Source organism: Camponotus vicinus, unplaced genomic scaffold, assembly GCF_025532165.1.
Source record: "Camponotus vicinus isolate PSW18456_S1 unplaced genomic scaffold, iyCamVici1.0 SCAF_3, whole genome shotgun sequence".
Lineage (NCBI taxonomy): Eukaryota > Metazoa > Arthropoda > Insecta > Hymenoptera > Formicidae > Camponotus > Camponotus vicinus.
The window spans coordinates 16,904,251-16,930,369 of NW_028141967.1; the positions used below are offsets into that span (position 1 = coordinate 16,904,251).

At 32.3% G+C, this 26,119-nt stretch overlaps 2 protein-coding genes across 11 annotated transcripts in view; one reads left to right on the forward strand and one right to left on the reverse strand.

Moving 5' to 3' along the window:
• Shal (potassium voltage-gated channel protein Shal) overlaps positions 1–26,119 on the forward strand; it is a 286,553-nt gene that overhangs the window by 240,936 nt on the left and 19,498 nt on the right. The gene's annotated exons all lie outside the window — the stretch shown is intronic.
• The window catches only part of LOC145968047 (glycine receptor subunit alpha-2-like), a 294,643-nt gene that overhangs the window by 128,985 nt on the left and 139,539 nt on the right, over positions 1–26,119 (reverse strand). For all 10 annotated transcript variants that reach the window (XM_083093257.1, XM_083093255.1, XM_083093256.1 and 7 more), the window contains 2 exons: positions 18,651–18,821; positions 16,512–16,656 (listed from right to left, as the gene is read on the reverse strand). In XM_083093257.1, the coding sequence (XP_082949383.1) occupies positions 16,512–16,656; positions 18,651–18,821 (316 nt within the window). The remainder of the gene's footprint in view (positions 1–16,511; positions 16,657–18,650; positions 18,822–26,119) is intronic.

Consider the following 26,119-nt stretch of genomic DNA (forward strand, 5'->3'; position numbering starts at 1 on the left):
TTTCTCTATCTTGCTTATTTTTCGAGTTATTTGGCTGCCTAAGTTAAAATGGGTCACCCTGTATAAATATATACGATATGCAACATTTTATTTAAGCATTTACATTCAAAGTATATCATAAATTTGTCATGCGTGCATTTTAAGGAAACGTTTATATTTTTTTATACATCATTTAACTCTTTTCTCTCAATATAAAATAATAATATAAGACGGAGAGTGTTACTAAAATAAGTGGAATAAGAAAACACACACACACATTCGTGTGTATTCAGCTTATATGAGAGATGAATAATCGTTTATAAATGACATTTTAACACTTCTTAAGGCTACCTATTTTCGTCGATGTTTTTCACAAACTCTCCTTTGCTTATGCAGCTGTACATGCATCGTTCGCGGTTGTGCCGTTCATGACGCAAATCGACGGCTGTTACATTGAACTTGTAATCCGCACTAATCTGCCCACTGAGCGCATAGAACTTTACGTGTATACATACACTATATATACACACACAAACACACACATATGCGCAAGTATTCACTCGTTCCGATATCCTTCAATGCAATAGCCCGAAAGGATATCGCATGACATGCTCTTCCGGTTTTGCAACGGATTCTAATGCGAGTTTCGAGTTGAACTCGAAACGAGACACTCTTTCGAGCATCCTTTGCTTTTGCATCGAACGTTGATTCCATGCCCGCCGGGTGTCGATTCCGATCTAGCGATCCTTTGCAAAGTGTCAAAAAAAAAAAATTACAAAGCGTAAAATTTTTCGTACCCCACAAAATTTCGCAGCGATATATTTATGTTACGCAGAAATATGAAACCTGTTCGAAATTCGAATGAATAAAATTCTCGATTGTTTGAAATTGGAGATTTCGGAAAAATGGAAATTTTAAGAAATCTGGAGATTTTATATCATGGTTACTGATTTTCTCTATCATTTGCATATTTGTAAATTTTCTGAATTTATCGAATACAAATGTATACTGACTAAAGTATAATAGACTATTGTAGTATGTATATAGTACGATTAAAATAAAGATAATCCATATATTTGAAAGGTATTAATTCTTTATAAAGATCAAAAAATGAAAAACGAAAAAAGATCGTTTATTCAGGTTAACAAATTTGAGAAAGTAGGAATACAACAGCGAAAGATTTTCAATCTTTGCAAAATTTACACGCAATTGTATCAAATGATTTTGTCCACCGTCATTGCATAACAAATAAATCTTGTGATAATTTTTTATGATGTTTATATAAAAGTACGTAAATATGTAAATTATCAAAAAAATTATATCTCGTGAAAGATGTTTATCAAATTCCGGATTAATTTAGCTTTTAACTAACATTAGACCTATCAAGCATAATTTGTATATATAGTAGTAGAAATTATCGCAGTGGAGAATAAATAAACAATAAACTGAGAAACAATACAGTTATTTTTAAATGACATATATCAGTCAAAAGAAATATTAAGATTTTGCAGAAATGCATTGTTTAATTGTAAATTTTCAATGTTATTTAATAATAACAATTCGCAATATTTTCCAGCGAATTTATACTTTTCATTTTAATACATTAATATTGTAAAATAAAAAATGTCTAAAAATTCTCAGCTTTAGTAAACTTTTCAAGAGAGAGAAACAAAAGATTTTATTTTTAATGCTATGCAACTAATACTACAGTTCAATCTTGCAATCTTTTAGCTAAAAAAAATAGTCGAACTGTATTTTAACGCAGAAAACATTAAAATATTTATTTTTTACACTTTTATAAAATCTAAAATAATATATACTGTAATAATAGACATCAAATGGATACATACTGGAACAACAGCTGTTTCGAATCTTTCGAGTGGGCGTTCTGTGCTATTCAAATGACACGAGGCGTGCTACGCTTGCTCTTTTTTTCTCCCTTTTTGTCAATAATCGGAAAACAATCGCCTGTTGTCATCGTTTCCCTCGCAAGCGCTTTTATTCGTAACTGACCAGTCGGCGTGTGCTAATTTCTAACGTGAATTCGGCTTATTCAGCGGACAGAGTTTGCCGACGAAAATTCGACGATGCTAAAATAATCGGACTAACGCGAAAACTGCATCAGACACGCAATTCGTGCTAATTGTCCTGCTAGTCCTTTCAGACAGCTTCGTCCCTCTTTTCACCGGTATTAATTGCCCGCCTACTGATTTCCGAACTCATACTACAATACAGTGATGATTGCTCGAACGATATAATTCGGTATTCTCGAAACGAAGGACATGACTAAAGAGAATATTCTTTTTGTCTCTCCTAATTCGCTTCATTCTCCTAAATAACGCTCTAAAATGTGTCGTCCTCATTTTCCCAAGAATTTTAAATCTCCAGTAATATATATTATTTAAATATTTTAGCGGTTTTATAGAAGATTTTATTTACTGGAGATTTAATGAAATGTTAGAACGTTATGTGTTGCATGATTCATTCTTGGCTTGTCAATTTTCATAAATATTAATAGTTGTTTTATATTTTTATACTTTAATTAAAAACACGTTTATATGATTCATGATTGTGTTTTATTTTCAGCAATTCTCCTGATGGTGTATTTTTTAAAGCAAGAACAATCTTAAAAATTTAAATAAAGTGAGATAAATAAAGTGAGATTAATAAAGTGAGATTGTTGTGGGAATAGTTATCCATTATGCTTTTATTTCTCTTTGTATTTGCAATAGGCTGTATCTCTCCTGGCAGTGATCCATCTCCTTCTCGTCGTTCGTAGATACGTTTATTTATATGTATTTATCCGAACATCCGTCTAGCACGTATATCTCCAGAGAATTATAGCTCTTCGCGCCTCGAAGAGTACTTTCCATTCACTGCCTCGGTCTTCTTCTTTTTCAGTCTCTTTTCTTCGATCGTCTTTTTATTCCTTTTCTATCTATTTCGTCCCTTAATAATGTAAGCCCCAGTATTTGCATGTAAAAAAGCGGAACTACGAAAATTCTTGCGCTTATCAAAATATTTTCTTTTTCATAAAATAGTATAATATATACACGTACCATAAGTAAATCTTAATGAAGAAAATATATCATGATCGATAAGTTGAAACTTCTAAAAAAATACGGTTATTTATGTTTATGATAAAAGTTAGTTTAAAGATTGGACTTTTTAAACTGCCGCCTTTTTTGTCAGATGTTCTAAATTTGTTGAAAACTTAAATTTGATGCTTTTCCGGTACCGCAAGCCAAAAATTCGTCGGTTTCGGAAACAAAATAAATTTATCAACACTCGATTGGCGGTTGCACTCGCAACTGCGACGCGTAACGAGGCGAGCAAGAAGCGCAACGGGATGTGTGTGGTCATCGAAATGATTCATGCGTTCCGGAGCGGCGACAAAGCGACGCGCCTCCGAAAACTGACACGCTTCATAACCACAGAGGACGCACCGGGCCGGATAAACGTGTTATTGGAAAGCAATCAGCGGGATAACGTAATTATCGAAGTGTACGCGCGCTACGCAGGATCGTTATGACGACACGAGTGTTTGTCACGAGCTGAGAAACAGAGCGAACGCTCGACGATCGTGTTTGCGGATATTTCCGGTAAAACGACTGACCTCAACCTTTTGGGATAAAAGGCCAAAAATGTACAAGATAATTGCGTGAAATCGAGATTTTTCCTAGATTTGATGTCAAGCTTTCCCACAAAATCCAGATAATTAGTGATCATTTGATTGGATTCAGCACAATTATATTAAAATAAACGTGATATAGATATTTTGATTAAAACTTGAACTTGTTGAAACATCAAGTATAGCACCACGTTCGGTTTAAGATATCCAATATATACCCATAGTCTATTTTGTTGCGCAATAAACGAGTGTCGTAAGACCCGCAGCAAAGAAGTCGTATCGGAAAAGCGTAAGAAAAGCTATGTCTCTCGGTCGAATTGTTCTCATGACACGAGAAACGCGTCAAACTCGAAAATGAAAATCAAGGTAAACTTGAGAGCCGCCGTGGAAATGGAAATCTGGGCGGAAGGTGGACAAGCAAAAAGCTATCCACCTGGGGGCGAATAAATATTAATTCTTTTATAAATATGAAACGCGCTCGACGCATCCTCTTGTTACCGTCGACGAACGAGCGTGGCCGCAGGGAAGGAATGGCGGAGAAGCGCAGAGAAACGGAGAATTGCGGTGAAAGTGCAGACGAAAAGGAGCATAATGTATGGAAATTGCGCTTTTCCGGTGTCAGGAATTAATTTACCATCACCGTCTATCGATACTGTTAATATTGGCGAAACATTGTTGCAAAATAGCGCGAATATCCCAATTTTTAAATCTGCTTCGCGATAGAAAAAATGCAAGTGCAATTTCTTTCGAGAGTATACATTAAGGAAATAAATATAACAATAAAAATAGGGCTTTAAGTTTGAGTATTTCTATAAGGAAGTATTTTAATACGTTAAAAGTATGAATAGGTATATAAATAATTACTTGTTCCCGTAACTGTTTTAAATATAAAAGCTAAGAATACAAGCTCCTTTTAAAAAACGCATCGAGTGGATATATGTCCCTGAGGAGCCCGAAGTGTTCCCTTCTGGGAGACGTTCCACTCGCACTACAAGCGTAAGAGCGGATTTCAATAAACTCCGCCTCGGAAACGTATCGAAGTCTCTCTCTCTACGTATGGAAATCCCGTCTCGCCCGGCTTTTCTCGCGCTTTCCCGAGAAGATTCCGGAAGCTCGTATCTCCGCTAAACAGCAGTCGAATCGTGGCACGGAGCGGAAAAGAGGGAAAAGAGTGCATCGAGTGGAAAGGAAGGGAGGAAGGGGTGGCGGCTAAAGCCGATTCAAACAATCGACGATCAGTGTTCGGTGATCCCGTTCGGAAATAACCGAAGGAAGGAGGGAAATCTCGCAGCCTCGTCCCTGTCCTCTCTCACACCGGCTCCGCGAACAATCCTGAGGCGTCGACTGGGATAAATCTTCGACGGATGCAGCCGCCTCGCGACAGGGAAATAAAGGCGGCGGGATTTAGCGGCGGCTTGTCGATAAATTTTGTATTGAATTTCTTTTTTTTTTTCAAGGATTTCATCGGCATCTCCCTACGCCGTTGAAGTCCCTCGAATTTGAAAAGCGATTATGCGATTCACGTTATGTGATCGGTGAGATGCTCCGTTGAAGCGAAAAGTTTTAAGCGGTTCCGAAATAAGCTACATAAACTTCAAAAGGTATATTAGAGAGAAGTATTTCATCAAGTTTGCAATTCTTGTAAAATATATTTTAAATTTGACTTTCTCGCAATGAAAATTTAAACTTAAGGTTTACGCGAAACTTAATTTTCAGCTAAAACGCAAGCAAAACTCAAGTCATACTTAATGAGCATAATTTAAATTTATGGATGGATAAAACAAATAAAAACTGTTGTGAAAAATAGACAAACTATTTAAAATGACATTGCCGTTGCGGCGCTAAAAAGACCTCGTTACCTCGACAGTCTCCACTTAATTAACGTTTAATTAGCCTAAAGTAGTTTCGATTAAGTGAAGGTAGAAGAAAATCGGCGTTTCGACTATACAGAATTCCTTCGCGCTTGCTACTTTGAAATTCTGTCCGGACTTGCTAAACGCTAATGCACTTCGGTAACTCAAGATCCATATATACACGTGTGCATTTAACACATAACTTGGAAAATCCCAGACCACTTATAATAATGAAATTATTTTTCTCCTGATATGTCAAAAATTAGAGGCGCGTGAGCGCGATCTCCAACGACGTAATATCAACTTTACATTTTCATCTCGGGTACTCTTGCGTACTTTACATAATCTAGTAAATCAAAAATAGACAGTGTAAATTTTAAAGACTAAAAATATTAAATCTTGTGACTATTGCAAGATCGTAAAATAATTGACAAAAATTAAAATTTACGCACTTCGAGACTACAATTAAATAATTTGTGATCTAGATTGTATTTATTGTGTGTGTTACATCATATAAAATCACACAGTCAATTTAAAATTCCAATTATTTTGAATTTTACTAGCGTGTATTATTTCCACAATCGCTCGATTTTGTATCGAGTAAAAAATTTCATCGAGATACTCGATAAACGATTAACGACGTCCAACCTTGGCCGGAAATGAGGAGAGACAGCGCTTCAACCCTCGGGTGGTAAGCCCATCGTGCCGTCTTCCTCTCGTTCCGCCGGTGTGAAATTGCCGGTGCAATCCACCTGCCACCCACTCCCTTCGCATTTTCTCTATCATAAGATAGAACAGGGAGTGTAAGCGAGAGATTCTGCGCGTAAAAGATCCTGCAGCGGATCAAAGTAATTTCTTCAAAGCTACGTTTTCCCGCGGGAATCAACGAGAATGGCTTAGTAGTTTGACGGTGGAATATATTTTTGCTTCCAAATTCCTCAAAGCGAGAGCGACGGCATGAAAAAAGATGTGAGATGAAAAGGTAAATAAAAATTTGGCGGACATACAAGTGTTTCTTTGAATTCTTTGCGAGTGTGTAGGTTTATTTTTAAAGTGACTCGAGGGAGTTACGGGCGTAGAACTGCAATTGACAAGTCGACAAGTCGAAAACTGATCAAACAAATTTTTATATTTTTATCGAATCTTATATTTTATAATATTATGAAAAAAGAACGTCAATCGATCTTATTTTTTTTTTACCTAAATATAAATACATGTAAATTCATAAAGCTTATTAAGTTTTAAGCCTAATAATTAATATAACAAATAATTGTATACCATCTTTGTAATATAAATTACGTATAAATTGCGAATTTTAATGAATTTTAGAGAATAAACTCTTTTAATTTACAAAATAATTAGTGTCATTACATTGTGTTGTTATTACATTTTTATTTTATAAAGAAAATTGTAATATATCAATATTGTAATACATCAATGCGGCAATAATAAAGAAACGAACGTTTTATATGCACGATTTGGCATTATATATCGAATATTAATAAATTTATTAAAGAGAATATTCTACAGATAAAAATTTGAATCAAATGATAATGAAAATGTATGTAGAACGAGTGTAGATGTAACATTTTTATATATTCTTTTGATAAATTTCGTATATATAAAATCGTCGCTTTTTTGTAAGAAAAAAATCTAAGCATGATATGCAAGTTTATATACTTATATATTTACTTTACTTCTCACTGAAAACCTTAGACATTATTACTGAAAGTCTTACTTTCTCATTCTCTCATAGATAGTACTAAAAAATTTAAAAACCACGAAAAACTAGTTATTGTAATCGTCCTTTCACTCATCGACGCCGTCATAAGCAAGGGGAAAAAAGTGGAGAATTTTTAATTAACGAACAGGGAAGAAAATAAAACGAGTTTGCGTAGCCGAGATCCAAGTTGCATGTCCTCGATGAAGAACAAACGCACGCGACGACTTGCCGATCGAGCAAAGTTGGAACTCGGCGAAGGCTGTTGACATTTAATTTAAATCGAGCGGGGTGCGAGACGAACTTTTGCGGTATCGATCGCAACCAGTTACGACGATGATGAGAGAATGCTTGTTACATTTGTCTGACTTTCATTCTACCACGGAACTGTTATAAGAAATATTTAATATTGCTACCGCGTTGCTGTGGTTTCGTCAGTGCGAAAGTGCTGAAGAAATTAATAATTTTCTATTTCTCGCTTGCAGAAAGATGAATATACGTGCATATGTCTGTATAACTTGATTTTTAAATTGTTATGATTATTAGATAAAACAGTCAAAACAGATTCTTTTTCTTCTTTAATTACTCGGCTAAAATTATTTTTAACGTAACAAAATATAATTATCGTGCTATATAAATATTCAATAAAAATTATTTTTTAATATCATAGGACATACAATACATCGTATGTACATATATAGGGTGTTTTAGGAAGAATAGTAAATATTTTTGGAAATTGCATCGATTATTCCGAGTAAGAGTTCATATAAATATGTGTCCAATGGATACAGAAATACAACTGTTTATAACTGGCACATTTAAAGCCATTACGAAAGCTTTTAAAATAGGATAAATGATTTATTCTTTATACTTATTGATATATTTGAATGATACAAAACAAAAATAAAACAAATGATTTTTATAACATGTATTATCACAAGAGTTGCAAAGTGCACTAAGGTTGATCATTGTCAAACAATTATTATAAATTATTACAATTTTCCAAAATATTTTATAAATATTATATAATATTTTTAAAAATATTTACTATTCCTCCTGAAACATCTTGTGTATTGCATGTTATAAAAATTAAATAAAACGATAAAATAAAATTTATATAAATTATTAAAAATTACATTTTAAAAATACAGTTTATCTGAAAGACAAAGGAAAGATTTAAACCGATTTAATAAAAAATAATGATGTGTTTTATAGAATAAGCTGCCTCAATTGACGTTAAATACGTCAAAGTTATTTAATAACTTTCATTCTGAATAATCTTCGTTTTATCTCGGTTTGCTCACTAATTTTCGCGAATAATTCATCGTCGGCTTCGCGTTTTTGAGAGATCGACACGACGACGCCGATGTGACGTATCGATCGATGCAATCCATTCGTTTCGGACGTCAGTTCCTTCGTCAGGGACCGACAGTCTCGCCGACACGTCCGTAATTATCTTCGCTTTCCGATCCTTTGGGAACTCCGTGGCAACCCTAATTAACGCGCTACACAGTTCGGCCATTTCGCATCATAAATATTTTCGACGAGAGATGCGTTCTGTCACGCTTATGTCAGTTCGTCGCGCCGATATGACGAAATTCACGAATCTAATTCGTCCAAACATAATCACGAGATATCACGCATTGTCTTTTTCGGAAATAAGGTCTCTGCTTATGATGCTTATTTAAAATAATAATAATAATAATAATAATAATTTTTTGATGTTATGTAAATTAATGTAGCAATCTTTTGTCTTCTTCTTTACCCTTTATTTCAGTCTAATTTTATATTATTTTATTTAACGATAATTTTTCATTACTCTCTCTCTCTCTCTCTCTCTCTTTGTCTCTTTGTCTCTTTGTCTTTATGCAAATTCACGTAGCAAATTATCGTTTTACAATTCTAATTCCGGTACAAGTAAAATAAGATAAAACTAAATTAAAATAATAACTCTAAAGAAAAGAATTTAGAGAATCATTTATTTTAAAATATTAATCAATTGGTCGATAAGCCAAATAAAATAAAAGTTCTAAAGAATTGAAAATTAAAGCCTTTAAAAATTTACTAATTATTTTTATTTGAATCGGTTTTTTAGATTTTGCTTGCTTTTAATCTCTCACGCAAGTTACTAGTTTGCACAATACATTTACTATTATATTCTACACATTTAATATACTAGCTTTGATTTTATATTACAATTTTTATACAATTGTTAGGTTATATTTTATGTAATAGAATATTTTATATGTGTGAATATTTTATATATTCTAATTAGTATATTATATTCTATATATATACATATCGTCTCTTTTTGACATAATATTATTTAAATGTCGATAAATGAATAAAATTATTCAAGGAAGAGAGAGAGAGAAAGAAAGAGAGAGAGAAGGTGTATAAAAATACTAATGTACACAAAATATCTAAAAATTATGAACTATAATATGAATAACGAGCTTAAATACGACGCTTACGATCGATTCGCAATTTTATTCCGCTATCTATAATCTATTTCAAGCATCCATTCGAGACGAGATATCTTAGATCAAATTACGAAAGTTATTTACGTACACGAAGGTTGATCATTTAATAAAGGAAACATTAAGGAGCTTTTTTTCAACAAAAAGATTATTGTTTCCGAGAAAGTGTGTTGTATTCTTCTCTTTCCTTCCGCAAGAATGCACGTGTAAGTGTGTGCGGATATTCTTTTACTACAACGTCGCGAACGCACCGTCGAGAAAGGTTTGTCTTCGTCAAGACGGCCGAAAAGAGCGGAAAAGCGGCAGCTTTTTAGAAAGCACACTCTCTCTGCTTTCGTCTTTGAGACGATTCACTCGTCGGAGAGAAAGATGGTGTATTGCCGCTTGATAAATGAATAACTCGTCAGTGGCGAGAGAAAATTCTGCACTGTCGAGCCAATCGGCCTCCGACGAATAACGCAACATATTTCGTAAAAATTCTGCGAGGAACTATATTTCGAGCCCTCTAAAGGATCTCAGCAAACATTCTGCTTTTATTCACGATTGACAGTAAATTATACCTGTGATATAAATCATGGAATATAATATATAGTTTGCGATAGAATAAAATTACTTTAATTTTTGAGAATGCAAATAATGTAACACGTAAAATGCGCGCGAAAAGAATGGAACTGTGGATGAGGAAAATCATTTTTCTGCAGGCTATCAACGCTGGTTTTTGCACACAAGCTCTCTGTCATTTTAATTATTAACCCGAGATTAATCCCCGACATAACCCGTACAACGCATCCGGCGATGCATCCGACAATCTCTCCCTTCTCCCTGCTACATCTCACTCACGCAAGAAACTTGACGCGGGGCGGCAAGAAAATTTCCGCCCTCGAGAAGGAAAGACAATTTCCTCCCTGCTTAAGGATCCTCTTTCTTCCGGCCCTCGAAGCACCCTTGCTGCACCCTCTAACGATACTTGTATTGCGACGGAGGAAAGCGGAGGAAGGAGGAGAGAGAGGGATATATATATGTATATATATAGATATATATAGTGGAAAATCCGCACAGTGCGCGCCCGCGGGATCCAAAGTTTCCAACAACATGTAAGTGGGTAGTTAAGCCACACGATAGTGACTCTGACTTCTCAACCTCCTTCCTTTTACATAGTAAGGTAGACCTTCCATCCTTTACGCAACTCATCGTCCTAATTAATATCAATTTCACTAATCTGTAACGCGAGCGCCACTTTGCTCGCTCCTTCTTACGAAGGTACTCGTCACCGATTACACGAGAGAAATCGTATTTACGGCAGCGTCTTTCTCAGATGTGCTCGCAATCTCCTTTATTCAATTTCCACTGTGAGATATTGATTATAAATTCACGTGAGGACATTAAAGAAATAAACTGAATATTATAATCCAAAATTTAAAGAAAAAAAATTATTAATAGTATTATACAAGAGGAATATTGATGATGTTTTCGTAAATTGGACAAATCTTTTAACGAAAATTTGCAATTTTAATTAAAATTATTGTTTTATATAAAATTATGTTCCAATGAGAAAATAATAAAGAGCAATATAATTTTCAGATAATAAAATTTTCAATGGTTCAGCCAAATCGTAGTATTATAATTTTTTTATTGACACGAGATTTATGATAACAATTTTACTTAGATGAGTTTTTTTACGTGTCCAATATGATATGATATTTTAATTTTAAATAGCAGTATATAAATATCGATATTATGTTAATATCAAATTTAATACGGATCACGTTTTATGTTAGTATGAAGTGCAGACTGTAGCGTATAGATAGCATACGTACATGACATTTTAAATGCTAATACGCGGACAATGGGATATCGATATAGAATCTCTATAATCCAATGTTTATAATCTCAAATTTTGATTTCAAAACTCTACATTTGGATCGCTAAATTATTCCTACAAAATATAAATAATTATAATTAATTTATAATCAGTTATTTAATGAATAAAAATAAAATAATCTTGTGATGCATTTAATAAAATTAATTTATAGGCCTTAATAAAAAGAGTGTATTTTCTAATCTTAAAGAATATATATATTTCTTTTAATTTTTATTATTTTCAATAATAGTATGTGTATGTTATCTCAATTCTAATATCTTTTACAATTTTAATTAAGAAGCGTAATGTTGCAATATGTTTATCAATAAAATGCTTAAACTATAGATGAGTTAAAAATCGCATTAAAATTTGGCCAACCGGATAAATTAAAAACTGCAGATTTTAGAACGAATTAAATTGAAATAGATTGCTGTTTTATAATTAATTTTTGACTTTATTTTTATTCTGTATTTTTATTTTGTAGTTTTTAAAGATAGTAAAAATAGAGAAATAGAAAATTACTATAAATAATAACTTTTAATTAACTTTTCCTCGCAACAATCTAGAAATATTCATGAAAAAAAATCAATAGAACAATAATGCGATGTTTCCAAGATATCCTGTATTTGTAGTTACGATAATTAATCGCATCGTTCGCAGCGTTCATTTTCTTTTAGACGTCGACGACGTTTCCTCGAGAGTAACTCTCGCGATGTCACCGATGGAAGTGAAATAGAAGCTTATTGACACGTTAGAAAAAGGGAGGAGGCAGAAGGGATTTTCCACGTCTGCAAAGGGTCGGCATTTCGATATCGGACTCGTTACATTTTCCACCGATCGACAAGTTCTCAATTCTGCTAATTGAGCCGCCGAATGCAATAAGAGATAGAGCATCTTCTCTTTTTTTCAACTTATTCCTTCCACGATTTCCAAGATCCTCGGTATTACGTCACCATGATGATATGACAAGAATATCGTGGCAGGCAATAAAAAATTGATGAAGAAAAGAAGTATGAATTTTTCGACGGATTAATTTGATTTACGAAGAAAAAGATAGAAAAAGAGAACAGAGCTTCTTTATATAATAAAAAAAATAAGTAATCAGAAAATAAAGAAGTGGAGCAAATTTATTTATTTTAACAAATGAGAGACCTACTTACATTACGAATAATATTTAATAAGAAAAGAGCATTAAGAAAAATAAATAATAGGTTAGTAGGTAAAGTAAAAATAAATAATTATTATAATTTTTTTATTACATACTTGTTATAATCTTTGTTCTCGCGATGTTGTTGTAGCACTAATGTAATTATTTAACGCGGATTTTTTATTAGACACTATTCCATACTTTAAGCAAGCTAGTAATGTTTATGTGATCCCGCCAGTTTAATTATTAATGCTTGCTTAGCAGGGTTGAATGACCGGTTGATCTCCCTGAAAATTATAGAGATGATAACGAACAGTTTCGATCTGTGGACCCACCATTTTGCTCGATCTCGATATCGCAGATTAAAGGAAAATGGGAACAAGGATAAAGACCGATGATCGAGGAACTTCACCGGCGAGGTTTACTTTTATCAGGAAGAACGACGGATTGAATTTCAATGTTATTACGGATAAGGAGAACACTATCGCGTAGAAGAGAGAAGGTAAGAAAACGAGACCTTAGAAGAACTTTACGGATTTCTTCGGAATTTGCAGAACCATGTTCGTGACGTGACTCGCAAAAAGTACGATATTATTTGATAGCGCCGCTATTCAAAGTTACCACCAATGTTTATTAAATATCAGTTCTATGCGCTTTAAAAAAATATCCATAACTATTCTCATTATTATTTTTACTACAAATCTATGATTAGTCTGTACAATATAATTAATTATATTATAGAAATTAATATAAAAATATGCTTAATGTTATAATTAAATAGTAAAGATATATGCAATGTGCTCTTCTTGTACTCGTCAAGTCATAAAGACGCGGAATTCACCGCAAAATCGTCCTTCGAGCAGTTCACGCGGATTTACAGAGATACGGTATCCTAGAGCAACTCGAGAGGCCGCAATTAATGATCCCGTTAATTTAATTAATGTTTACCATAAAAACCGCAGTTGGTTACGTTTAGAGTTAGACTTCATCTCGCTGTAAGGAAAAACGAGTCATTCTTGAGACAAGGAATACGAGCAAAGTAACCCTGTTTGAGTTAATTACATATGATGTACGGTTTTAGTTATACTGTGAATATAAAAGTATATAAAAAGTTCTTAAGAAGATGTACGCTTTTTTTTAATTATAAGTAATAGAAATTAAATCAGAAAACGTGCCTTTTATAATAATTGCATATATATTGAGAAGTTTATTTGAATTAAAATTTCATGTGTTGCTTGTTTTAATTTTTCAAATAATTTCTGTTTCAACAAAATTTTAATATAACGGTTAGTTATATTGGACATTAAAAACATGAAACAATATCAATCAAATTCTTTTTGTAGGAAAATTAATATTGAGTTCAATAAATTATATGATTTTCGACAATATTATGTATAATTATAACAAGCCAATGCATATGATTACATCATGTAATATAAACCACATTATTATTCAGCTATTATGAAATACTAGTCGCACTTCTCATAATTAATTCAGTATTTTTACATTTCAAAAAGATTTTATATTTTCATATTATATTCTTATCATTTAAATGGAATAAAAATTTAGAGATATATAGCTTATCTCATACATTTTTACATTAATATGTGATAAGAATCAAATAGTCATGTTTAGTGCTAAAAATACGGCAAGGGAAAAAATATCGTTAACTTAAAAAAAGAAAAAAGATAGCTGGAGATGATTGCTTTTAAAGAAATAAATGTGGCACGCTAATCCAATTTCTATCAATTTAGTACATTAGTTTATCAAATCTTTGCTATTTTAGGTTTTCACGAAGCTGGATCGATTAAGTTGACCCATATACATTCCTTTTTCGTTCACTTTAAGAATCGCGAAGTGAGGAGAACGCAGTGGCAGTACAGCGAGCTAATTCATTTCCACGAAGGAAATTATGTGGCGTTGCATGCGATTGCAGTTGCAACACGCTTGCCAATTACTTCCGGGAATGTAGTCCGGTGTTTTCCCACGATACTTTCAATCCGGTAATTTTAGCGCCGGCGACGCCCGTGTCGTCTCTTTGCGCGATTAATGAGCTAATTTGCACGCGCTGCTTTAACGGCAATTAGTTTATTGACGTTTCACAAAGACAAGTACGTCCATGAATACGCGATTGCTATCGAGAATTGGAGTATCGTGAATTTGATATTAGGTTTAATTTAATTTATTTATAATTGGTAATCGAAAATGGAATTCGAAAAAGTAAATACTTTTATATCAGTACTTTATTTCACTTATCGATTGTTACACTTTATTAGTGTGTAAAAAATGTATAATAAAGTGCTAATAATCTATTCTATTTAAAGTCTCAGTTGAATTAGGAAGTAGATAACTTCGCAGATATTGGCGCTAAAAAAAAGATAAAATCATAAGAAAAATATGAGGTCGTTAAGAAATCGCTCGTAAACTTTTGGCTAATAATCGGAGAACTTCCGTAATTAAAAGTGCGTGCATGCGTATGCGCTAATTGATAACTTTATATAACGAGAATGATTATTGTTCACCAAAATCGAATCATACATTACTCGCATTTTTTTCACATATTCTCCGAAGTATTGGTAAGTTTTAAAACAATTCATTTTCATCCTATTATATAAATATCAAATTTTCTCTTTAATAAACTTATCAAACTGATACTAAGATAAAAATTATCCAAGATTTTTTAATCCCAAATTTTTTCAGAAAAAGAAAATTTTTCAATATTTTTTCCGATTATCCAGAGATGTGACGATCCGATAAATTATCATCTATGCTTCATTTATGGATCACAACTCATTGTCTAACACATCGTGGCTGATCTCGAAAGTTTGCAAGCTCTGGCCTCAACGTTAACTCGACAGAGTTACGATACTAGACTAGAGGGGCTCGTATCTCGGGGTTTAATGGGATCGGGACAAAGTGGCCGCGAAAATTCCGCGGCGAGATAAAACGAGATAGTACGAGGTGTGAGGTGCGCAACTTTTAAAACTACGCTGGAAAATGTAATTTACTGTCGATGCTATGTAGTGCGACAATCCTCCCACTTTGTGTCTATAAGTTAATTATATGCAAACAATTAATTAATCGCGCCTCCAACTGTACTTTTTCAAAATAGACGAAATTTGCTCCTTCAAATTATTTATTGCTAGTCTGATTTTGCTAATTTTTAGTAACAAGTTAAATTTAATGAATTTAAGTGTTAACTAATTTTAGAAATGCACGAAAAGGCGAGAACTTTCAAATCTCTGCTGGTCAATCATACTTTTTATATTTTGGAACTGATGTCAATTTTTAAATAATGTTAAAATTTTTATTTATTATTTTATTTAGCACAAAGCTGGTATTTAATGTAGTGCAGTTTTATCATGTGTTATATTTACACTGTAATAAATTTGTCCCGTAATCGCAAAAATCCAAATCCCTCGCGAAATGACAATTTCCCATATCATTTTGTTACCACAAAATAAAATGAAATATTCCATTTATATTTGTTTGTAATGTATAAAATTTTACTAAATATATATAAATATCACTGAGTTATTATACTGTATATTAATGCATAGAGGAAAAAAGAATAAAAGAAAATAAATAAATTTATGACTCGCTTAGAGTCGAGATTCCCAATTAAATCTTTCCCCTATACACACATATTATCTCCATTTCAAAGTAAGCATTCACGCCACATTTTATTATAATAATATAAAATTTAATTTTTCAATTATATTCAGGCAAACATATGCAGTTTTATTCTACCTTCACAATATTGCGGTGCAATAAACAAATAACACCGCGTTGGATTAATAAATGGAAAGCAAACATAAACGAACTTGTTGCCTTACTTACCGATTCTCCATTTTACACTGACTCTCTTGAATCTTGCAGTTGGCCTTGAAATCTTTGAGAATTTGACTGCAAGGCTTTCCATGTAGACAAACGCTGAGTGCATGATTGCACGTTGGCAATGCATCCACTGGGTATGGATCCTTGTCTGCAAATATATTCATTCGAAGAATTAAACAAATAATTCCTCGAAATACAATCAAAGATTGAAGTTAAATAAACAACAAATAAATAATAAATAAATCAAGACTTGTGTGATGCGAAAAATATCCATTTCAATGAGCAAGTTGTAGTTTGTTAATTTTAACAAAAGCAACAATCAAATATAAAATCAAAACATTTTCTGAAAGAATATTTTTTCACGAACGCTGCTTCCTTCAAATTACTTTCGCGATTTTTCGTTTGAGTCTTGCATTGTTCGCTCAATCATCGCAAATTTAATTACGGAGCCAAAATAACTCATCTATTTACATTGCAATCAACTATCAATGCACGTTTTTGTTTTAAAAAACAGCTGCTCTTGTGTCATTTCCTTTCTAAGTTCACCATTCGACTAAAGAAATACGCTATTGACCGACCACTCTCTTATCGTGCTTCTCTATCTCTTCTTTTATTTTATTGCCGAAATGCCCTGCTCTATATTTGCGGCCCGTCAAGTCGAACACGATCGATCGATGATAAGCCTGATTTTCTCCTCGATTTACACCGCCATTTTCCGCAGTTTGTTTCACTTACGCTTACAATTTATACCAGGAAATCGGAAAATCTCTGTAGGGAAATATCTAGCTCGCTTTTTAGTTTTACGAATCTGAAATTTTTAATTTTTTACGTAGAAAAGTATATGCAACCTAGCAATATATACACTTTACGAAACTAAAGCAAATTCGAGAAAGCTGTACTTTTCCATTTCTACGAACATACAACGAAGTTTCTTGAAATCTTTACAAACTTTTATAGCCGTGCTTGTGTGTGAAATTGTTCTGACTTTCTTCAAATTTTCCGAAATAGCGAGCCATTAAGAATGTAAAGTTTTAAAAATCTACCGCTTGATCCGTATTACTTGACACGTAAAATATATATGCATATATATTATTTAGCGGTTCGTGAACCGAATTTTTTTGCGGACTGCCTCCCGCTTCCGCTTCCTTTTTCGAGACATGAGAGTAAATTTAATCTCATTAAGTGCCAAAGCTTCCTGGTTTCGTAGCCGGAGCCGGTTGCGCTGCGGGGTTTCCATTATCCTCTCCCGTATGACCGGCTTTCGGATAAATGTAATTAAGCCACGATCCGGAGTGGCCTAATTGCACAACTTATTACCTCGTCGAATTGTACTCACTCCTCTCTGCCACAGTTTAGCCGAGTTATAGTTAGTCATCGATCTACGTAACTAAATGATCTGTATAAGCTAGATAATAGAATGTATTTTAGGTTCTGTTTTAATTGATTTAATCGTTGAAAATTATTGGCATTAGCTAAAATAAAATATTGATAAGATTTATTAGTTTTCGATGAAAGAACGTTTCTCGTGTCAATAATTTTATGCTGATACATGTCAATATTAAGTTGAGAATAGAAACGAACACAAATATATCTTAAATTAGAGAATATTAAATAAACCAAAACGTTTCACATATCTACAAATATCTATAAAAAACTATTTCAAAGATGATAATTTTTTCCCGGAACAAAGAACGGAAATTGGAAATTCAAAAAAGCGATATACAGACGAAGAAATGGAGCGAGCAAAAGGTGCATCGTGAAAAAATTACCTATGAATTATTTGAAAAAGTCCAGCGATGTGGACCGAACGAACCCTCGGGAAAATCAACAATAAAGCCCGTAGAAGCGAAATTGTATAGGACGGCAAAGTCCAAAGATTTCAGCGTTTATTTCGCCCTTAAGAAAAATATCTGACACAATGAGTGGCGATCGATTTTTCTGACTCGACAAGAATCGATGTGCTTTAAAAAGACACTGTAATCGATATTTTGCGACACAAGCCCCGATTAGGGAGAAATAATATATTTATCAATCCGAATCATTATCATTGCATGATGTCAAAAAATTAAATCAACAATGTATACGCACACATGTAACTAACGATAAGAATTGACTTCATTTCGCGAATATGCAAATTCTTACCTTTCCATTCCACATAGTCGCACGGATGGTCAAACAGGAAGTTTTGGAAGCTGTTGCAGTCCGGATCGACATGCGGCTCCCTGCAGAGGCACGTCGGTCGGAAGTAAGTGAAAGCCTGTAGGGTACGCAGAGCCGCTTGACACTTAGTCACCGTCACCGTCGAGCAAGCCACTGCAACCGCGAAATTATTATTAAAGCGACGCAGCGATGTTTCGGCCAGGTGTGACAAATTGCACGTGCGAATTTTATCACGCGATAACGGACATCATGCACGAATCGGCGTGACAGCGTAACGTATAAGCTTCATGTGACTCTAATGGCCTGCTAAATATAAGTCGTCGTAATGCTAGAATTTATGCACAGAGTATTTTTATCTGTCGGGAGAGGCTTATATACGCTACGCTTATGCTCCTAAATTGATATGTATGCATGAGATGATTTTAAATCGCGAATGTGCGAGCGCGAAAAACACAGTACGATATAACGTGTTCTCGAATAAATATTATTTGCCAGAGATACTCTGCTCTGCAGAGATTGCAGTTAAATGCGATGACACGAGATCTCCGCGGAGCGATTAATTTCTCTACGATAGCTCGTTCTCGTTCGATCCTCATTTTCATGTTGATCCGATCATTTTCGTCGGCAACAATTCAAAATCATGGAGCGTATAAATAACTCGTTAAATTGTTGTATTCATGATCATATTATAATAAATCTAATAAATAATATATAACGAAAACAGTATTTATCTAACTATAATTATAAATATAAAAATGAATAATTATTAAAAATTTAGTCATATTTTCATAGAAACCTATTATATTATTACTTAAGCATAATATATAATTAGAAATTGTAACGTATTGCATAGAAGAGCTACGAAGAACGTATAAATATGATATGGAAATTATGAATTATGTTGAGTATCTGCTATATGGATTCAATTATTCTATTATTGGATTCAAAATAATCATGAAATTTAGACAAAACTAATTATGCAACACTCGAAATTTCGCCACAATATAGTGCTATGTTGTAATATAACAGTAACAATTATTTTCTATAACAAGTTTGTAGATTAATATAATCTCTGTAATTATATGATGACATTAATGTATATATGAAAGTATTATACAATGTTTACGATAATTTTCTTAATTTATTTATCGGTTGTCAAGAAGAGTGATGTCTCATAAAAAATTTCGATTTTACAAATCTATTATTTATTAAGAAAAAAGAGAGAGATATTTGGAGTAAAAGAATTTAAAAAGAAAAATATCTAAGTTTTTTTCTTCGTATGTATTTTCTTTCGATTTTGAAAGCTTAATTTTTTATTTGCATTCACAATTAAAAAAACATATGCGATTTATTACGACATATATGATTTTGATTGTAAATAAAAACTGAGCGATCATCTAAATATGTTAAAATTTTACAAAGATTTGTATAGCAGATATATAAATAATATAAATATGTTTTAAAACACAATCTATTTAACAATTTTCAAATATTAATATATTTTTTTCTATTATATTTCCAAGAGACTCTTGGATAGCTTTTTTAAAAGACCTCCAACTATTGAAAAGCTCGGATTCACCGAGTACTTACTATGCATCTCTAAAAGAAATTTTATTGAATGATTATAATATATGATATGCAAACACACACTATTTTCTCTCGTCTTTTTTTTACATTAAATAATTTTTTATGAAACACTATATTTTTCGGCGCGACTAAGACAACGTTCTAAACCTTTTCTTTTAAAGTCGACTCAGGCTTTATTCAAGATTTCGGCTTAATTAGTACAACGTTGTTCGGAAAAAAAACAGAAGTAAGAGAGCGCCTTAATTGCTATCCCAAGACACCGTAAGTTTCGTAATAACTGAGCGGTGCTAGACTATAAGTAATGAATCCAGATGTCGGCGTTACCGTCGGCGTCGTCATTGTCGTCGTCGTCGTTGCCGAATGTCAGACAGAAAAATGACGGAGCAGCAGTGTGAAAGTTTCAATTTCATTCTGATGTTATCACCTGCCGCTTCTTCGTCCCCTCTCTTCAATTCATTCTGCCTTTTCCAATGTTCAACCCCGTCCCATCCTTGTACCCACGTTTCTTCATTAAATTTAAACCCGGGCACTTAAAACGGAACATCTTCGGTAGTTTGCGAGTCAGAAAGAAAAAAGTTTTTGCGAGAAGTTTCAGGGGCTAATATTGTGACAGGGGGTAATCTCTTATTGGGTCAGCTGTTCCGAGTCGTCTCGAAAGTAATATTAATTTGCATCGGTCTTCCATAAATGAGACTGATTGCGTGATTTTCAAAGCGATGGTTAAAAATAGAAGACCGAAAACTAAGAAATTTTGTGGATAAAGAAAATTACTAATTTATACTTTAAGATTGCACATAAGTTAATAGAATTTTTTTACTTTAATAAGACAATGCAATTGAAAAAATAAAATCTAAAAAAGATTTTTTAAAAGTTTTTATAAATAATATTAATTAAATATTATGAAATATAATATTATAAAATATAAAAAAATACAAAAAACAATAAAATATAATAACATTTTAGATTTCTCGTTCACTTTTTCTAATATAATTATAATTATAATTCTCAATATTATTTAAAAAATCGATTTCTATTCTATTAAATATTTTTAGATTGTCAGTTTTCACAAAGATATATTTATTAACGCGAATGTATAGTATGTATGCATATGTAGACAGATATGGAGAAAAAAGTCGGAACGAGACAAATGAACTATCGGTCAGAAAAGTCCGGAAACGGACTTTTCATTCTCGTATAACGAAAGCGAGAAAATGTATGCGAAAGTAGTTTTGAATTCGGCGCTTGACTATCACTTGCAGGCACGTACCTACATCTGTCTCTGACGTGTTCGTGTTTTCGAATAGCTGTAATAATTGCACCAAAATTTATTGCAATTATATTAATTACATTAATTTTTAATATATTTTGTTGGATAGACAAAAATTATGCATTTTAACGTCTTTGCAAAATTTACTTTACTAATAAAATGTTTAAGTATTTAATTTTTAATTATTAATAAAAAGCAACTGATATATATGATAAGAATAATTAAATAAATTACTTAAATAAACGTAGTTGTGCATAAGAATTTAATTTTAATATGCACAACAATTTTTTCTAATTATTTGAAATATTATTCTCCCTATCTAATTACAGTAATTGTATTAATTATAATTTAACAGACGTATTATTTCTGTTTTTAAACTAATTTCTTCCTTTAAAAATTATTATATGACATTAAAATATTTCACTATTTATATACAATTTTGTTTTTTATATAAGTTTCTCTCTACATTGCTTTCATGTAAATTTAACTCTTCGCTTCTCTCATATGAGACAAATTATATACATTGTTGCAATTATATCTCCAAAAGTGTATTAATTAATTTCTTCTTGAGCGGATTATGTAGATACAACTTGGCGATATTCAACAAGACTTAAAAACCGAAACAAAAATTTCTTGTTGAGGAAAAATGTTGCAAAAAAATAAGGCTAGACTCGTCCCGCGAGGTCCTGCTCCGCTTTAATTATCGGGATGTGTATCCCGTGAACATCCTGCGGTGATGAACGGCGGCCGCGGCTCCATAAAAAGTGCGAGCGTTCCAGAATCGTTCTACCGTGAGCCATAATTCATGGATGGGGAAAAACAGTATCGGAAAAAAGTGTGTCAGAGAAAGAGAGAACAGTTGGGAAAAGTTGTAGTCCTCGCGCCGAAACTGACGATGCGTATTCTCTTTTCGCGGGCACGCGCTATCTTCCTCCCGCACCGGCACTATTGTGCTCGAGGGTTGTGCATGCCGCTTTGGTATAACAACGTACATTGTACTTCCGAACAATGCTATCCTTCTGTCAGCCTATACAACCGCCCTCCCTGCATCCCGCCGTTTCCCTCCTTATCGTGCGGCGCGAGCTCGTCCCTTTTTTCGAGCCAGGCTTTTTGGGAGAATAAACGACACCACGATTGACAGTTAAGGAGGGTGCGAATAGCTCGTGTCATTTCGAACAAGCACCATAAAATCGAAAAATTGATGAGCTAACCTTGAGAGAGTCACTTATAGTTGTTTTTTTAAGAAATTGTTCTCATAACCCAATGTAATTTTCTTGAGATAATTACATCATTTCTTCGGAGAACATTTTTAATTAAGACACTTTATTTCTTGTAAATTGAAATTGAAAATTCGTAATCTTTAAGACGAAAGATAGAGTGGAACTGTCTCGGATGTTTTAATTATTGCAGTCTTAATAACTCGATCGTTAGATGTGCAATGAGTTAACAAAATTACTTGAATATAAAATAATGAATTAAGAAAAATGTGCCAGAAAGGAAGGAAAAATGGCTGTTTCTTCAGCATTAGCGATGCTAAACGACGACGAGTAGCAGCTGCTCACTCAAAAACTCGCTCAGCCTGATGATGGTGGATTTCAAAGTCCACTCAGAACGCGCGCGGCCCTTTAACTCTCGCGAAAGTACTGGGTCAAGAATTTTTCTCGACCCTACGGTAATGGCCGCCACATTACTCACTCCTCCGTGAAAAGTTTTGCCGGTTGGGTGGCACGCATCGTTCAAAAATTTTTACAATCCTTCACACTAAAATTATCTTATTTATATTTTCTCGTGTAAAATAGTATCATCGACAGATTGTTATATTTATATCAACATTTTTGTACGAAACAAGTATAATATAATGTATGATTTATTACGATAAATAATACAATAGACGTTGTAAAGAAACGTGCAAGAGCAAAAAATTAGACAAGAAAAAAATGATGAATAAAAACGTATGGCATATATAAAACTTTGTGTTGTTGCATAGAAAAGTTTCAATCTTTTCCGAGCTGCGCTGTTCTCTCTCCATATTGGATTATTTTTTTATGTTGAGAGCGTAAATGGAATGAATGCAATATATATATGCGTCATTTCTAAATTGGAGATTTATTAACCTTTTGTCCTGTCAATTGCTCCTCGTTTTCTATTTTTGAGGGAAATTACATTACAAGCTCTCTTTTCGAAAAAATTAAACGCAGTGATCTATAAACTGTATTTCGATATTGAAATTATCGACAAAACTTTTTGAAAACCTCGAATTAAAATCTCTTCTCTTTTTTTTTTCAGTGAAAATAAATGTAGATATGCATATCATATCCAGAAAAAGAGATTGTATTATGCAACATAATCCAATTAAGAAACTAACAAATATATATTTTACTTTTATAGGTAATTTAATAGGTATTTATATCATAATTAAATAGTAAAATGATATATTAACAATAAATAATTATGATAAATATTTATATTGTCAATATATAATATTATTAATATAAATTGTTCTGCGCTCTAATAAGGTTTGTGTTTAAATATTTCATTTTCATTACTAAATTCCATTATTACATATAATGTATTACTCATATATGCATCTCGATTTTTTAATTACTTCAATAAATATGTAATTGTCATATTTTTTCAGTATGATATAAATATGAATATAGAGACAAACAGCCGAAAGGACAGCTTACATATTAACATTCATATAAATTATTGTACTGTATGCAAACATTTCTTTAATCAGACTACAAATTGCTATATAATTAAATCGTTATTAAAATTGATCAATCAAATCAACTTCATAATTTTCTTTTCGATTTTACAAAGTATATAAACTAATAATATTTATTAATTTATAACAGTGATATATACTATGCCGATGTCGATCGATCGATATCGCGATACAACGTGGATTATTTATATCTATTATATAATTCAGTCCTGCATGCAAATTAATAGTTATACATAGTCTAGTTCGCGCCACGTTCGACGACCTGATTAAAGATAAAATCGAGCTCGCTCTTCGGTGGTACTAACACATTCCAGCTATTATTAGATTATCGGATTATCGATAACAAATCAATCGCGATCATCGATAATGCAATGATATGTAGAAAAATCTTTTATATCTTTTTCCAGGTCTCGTGAAAGGCGATAATTGAGAAAATCTAATCACAAATATGTTAAAAAATATCTTAAAAACTTTTAAAAAATTTTTTTAAATTTTAACAAATATCTTAAAAAAATTTTAATTGCTCCAGCTCGCACAAAATTTCGTTAATTCTTATTGGAAATGCAACTATCAAGCAATTAAAACAAAATATTGATAAATTATAATATTTATTAATGTTTGTTTTTATTCATAATTAAAATAGAGTTATAAATATGTTTTGTTTTATAAATAACAATACAAAAAACTAAATTTAATTTTTTTTTTATATAATTTTAATTCTTTTCACACATACACGATATGAGCATCAACTTACATCGACATCAACCCTTCTATAATAGTTATTAATTATTTATTTGTTCAAGTTAGAGGAAATATTTATTCTATTGGTTATAATCAGAGGAACATTTTTTCATAATATAATTTTTTTTATATTCTCAACAGTGTACGCGAGGCAATATAAGTGGTTTTATTTATGATCTGACGCTTATATATACGGGCCGCCATATTGCCTTCGCGGTCTGAAATATTACCACTGCGTCGAATATATTCTGCAATAACTACTCGCTGGTCACGGCAACGATGCAACAAGCGTCCTTTCTGTTCCGTTTGTAAATAAGTGAGAGGCAAATATTAAGCGACGCCGTGCGTCGCATTTTACTTGTATATTTATTAATGCAATCCTGGTTGGTATTTTAATGCTGAAAAATAGGGTTTACACCAGTTCGGTGGCCGACTTTTTGCTTGCCACGAACGAAATATAGCTGATATTTCATAAAGCTTATATAAACCAAAGAAAATATTTATAAATTTTCATTTGAAATTGATCCTTTTCATGCAAAAATTTAAACGGAGATTTAATTATAACGTAGCACTGTTAATTAATAAGCTGATATAATACCATAATTCTTTAATGAACTAATAATAAGTTAAGTCATATAATTAAATAAAAATTATTTTTATATTTTTATTTTTAAGTAGATATTGGATCTTAGTTATATTTATTATCAAAATAAAAAAAACGTAAAAAATTAAAAAGATTATGAGTAATAGTTTCTAATAAAATTATTAAATAAAACAGATTGATTTCAATTTTGTTACTATAAAGTGATCTTTACTCTACATTTGATTTTATTAAATCTCACGCCAATCAAAATATTAGCTATTTCAATCACACATTTCTTTAATCAAGTAAATTGAATAAATTATAAATTTTTGACTAATTAATTACAAGATTAATGAATAAAATTTTCAAACTTAAAATTACTGACTTTATATAGATCAAAATATGGAAATTTCATGCATTTTTTCGCATTTTAAATAGAGGAAAAGATGTTGTATATTTTAAAAAATCAGTTTATATGCAAATCCGGACAATGTTTGCGATTCTAAATTCGCTATTGCAGAAATCCCAAAAATTTATAATGTAAT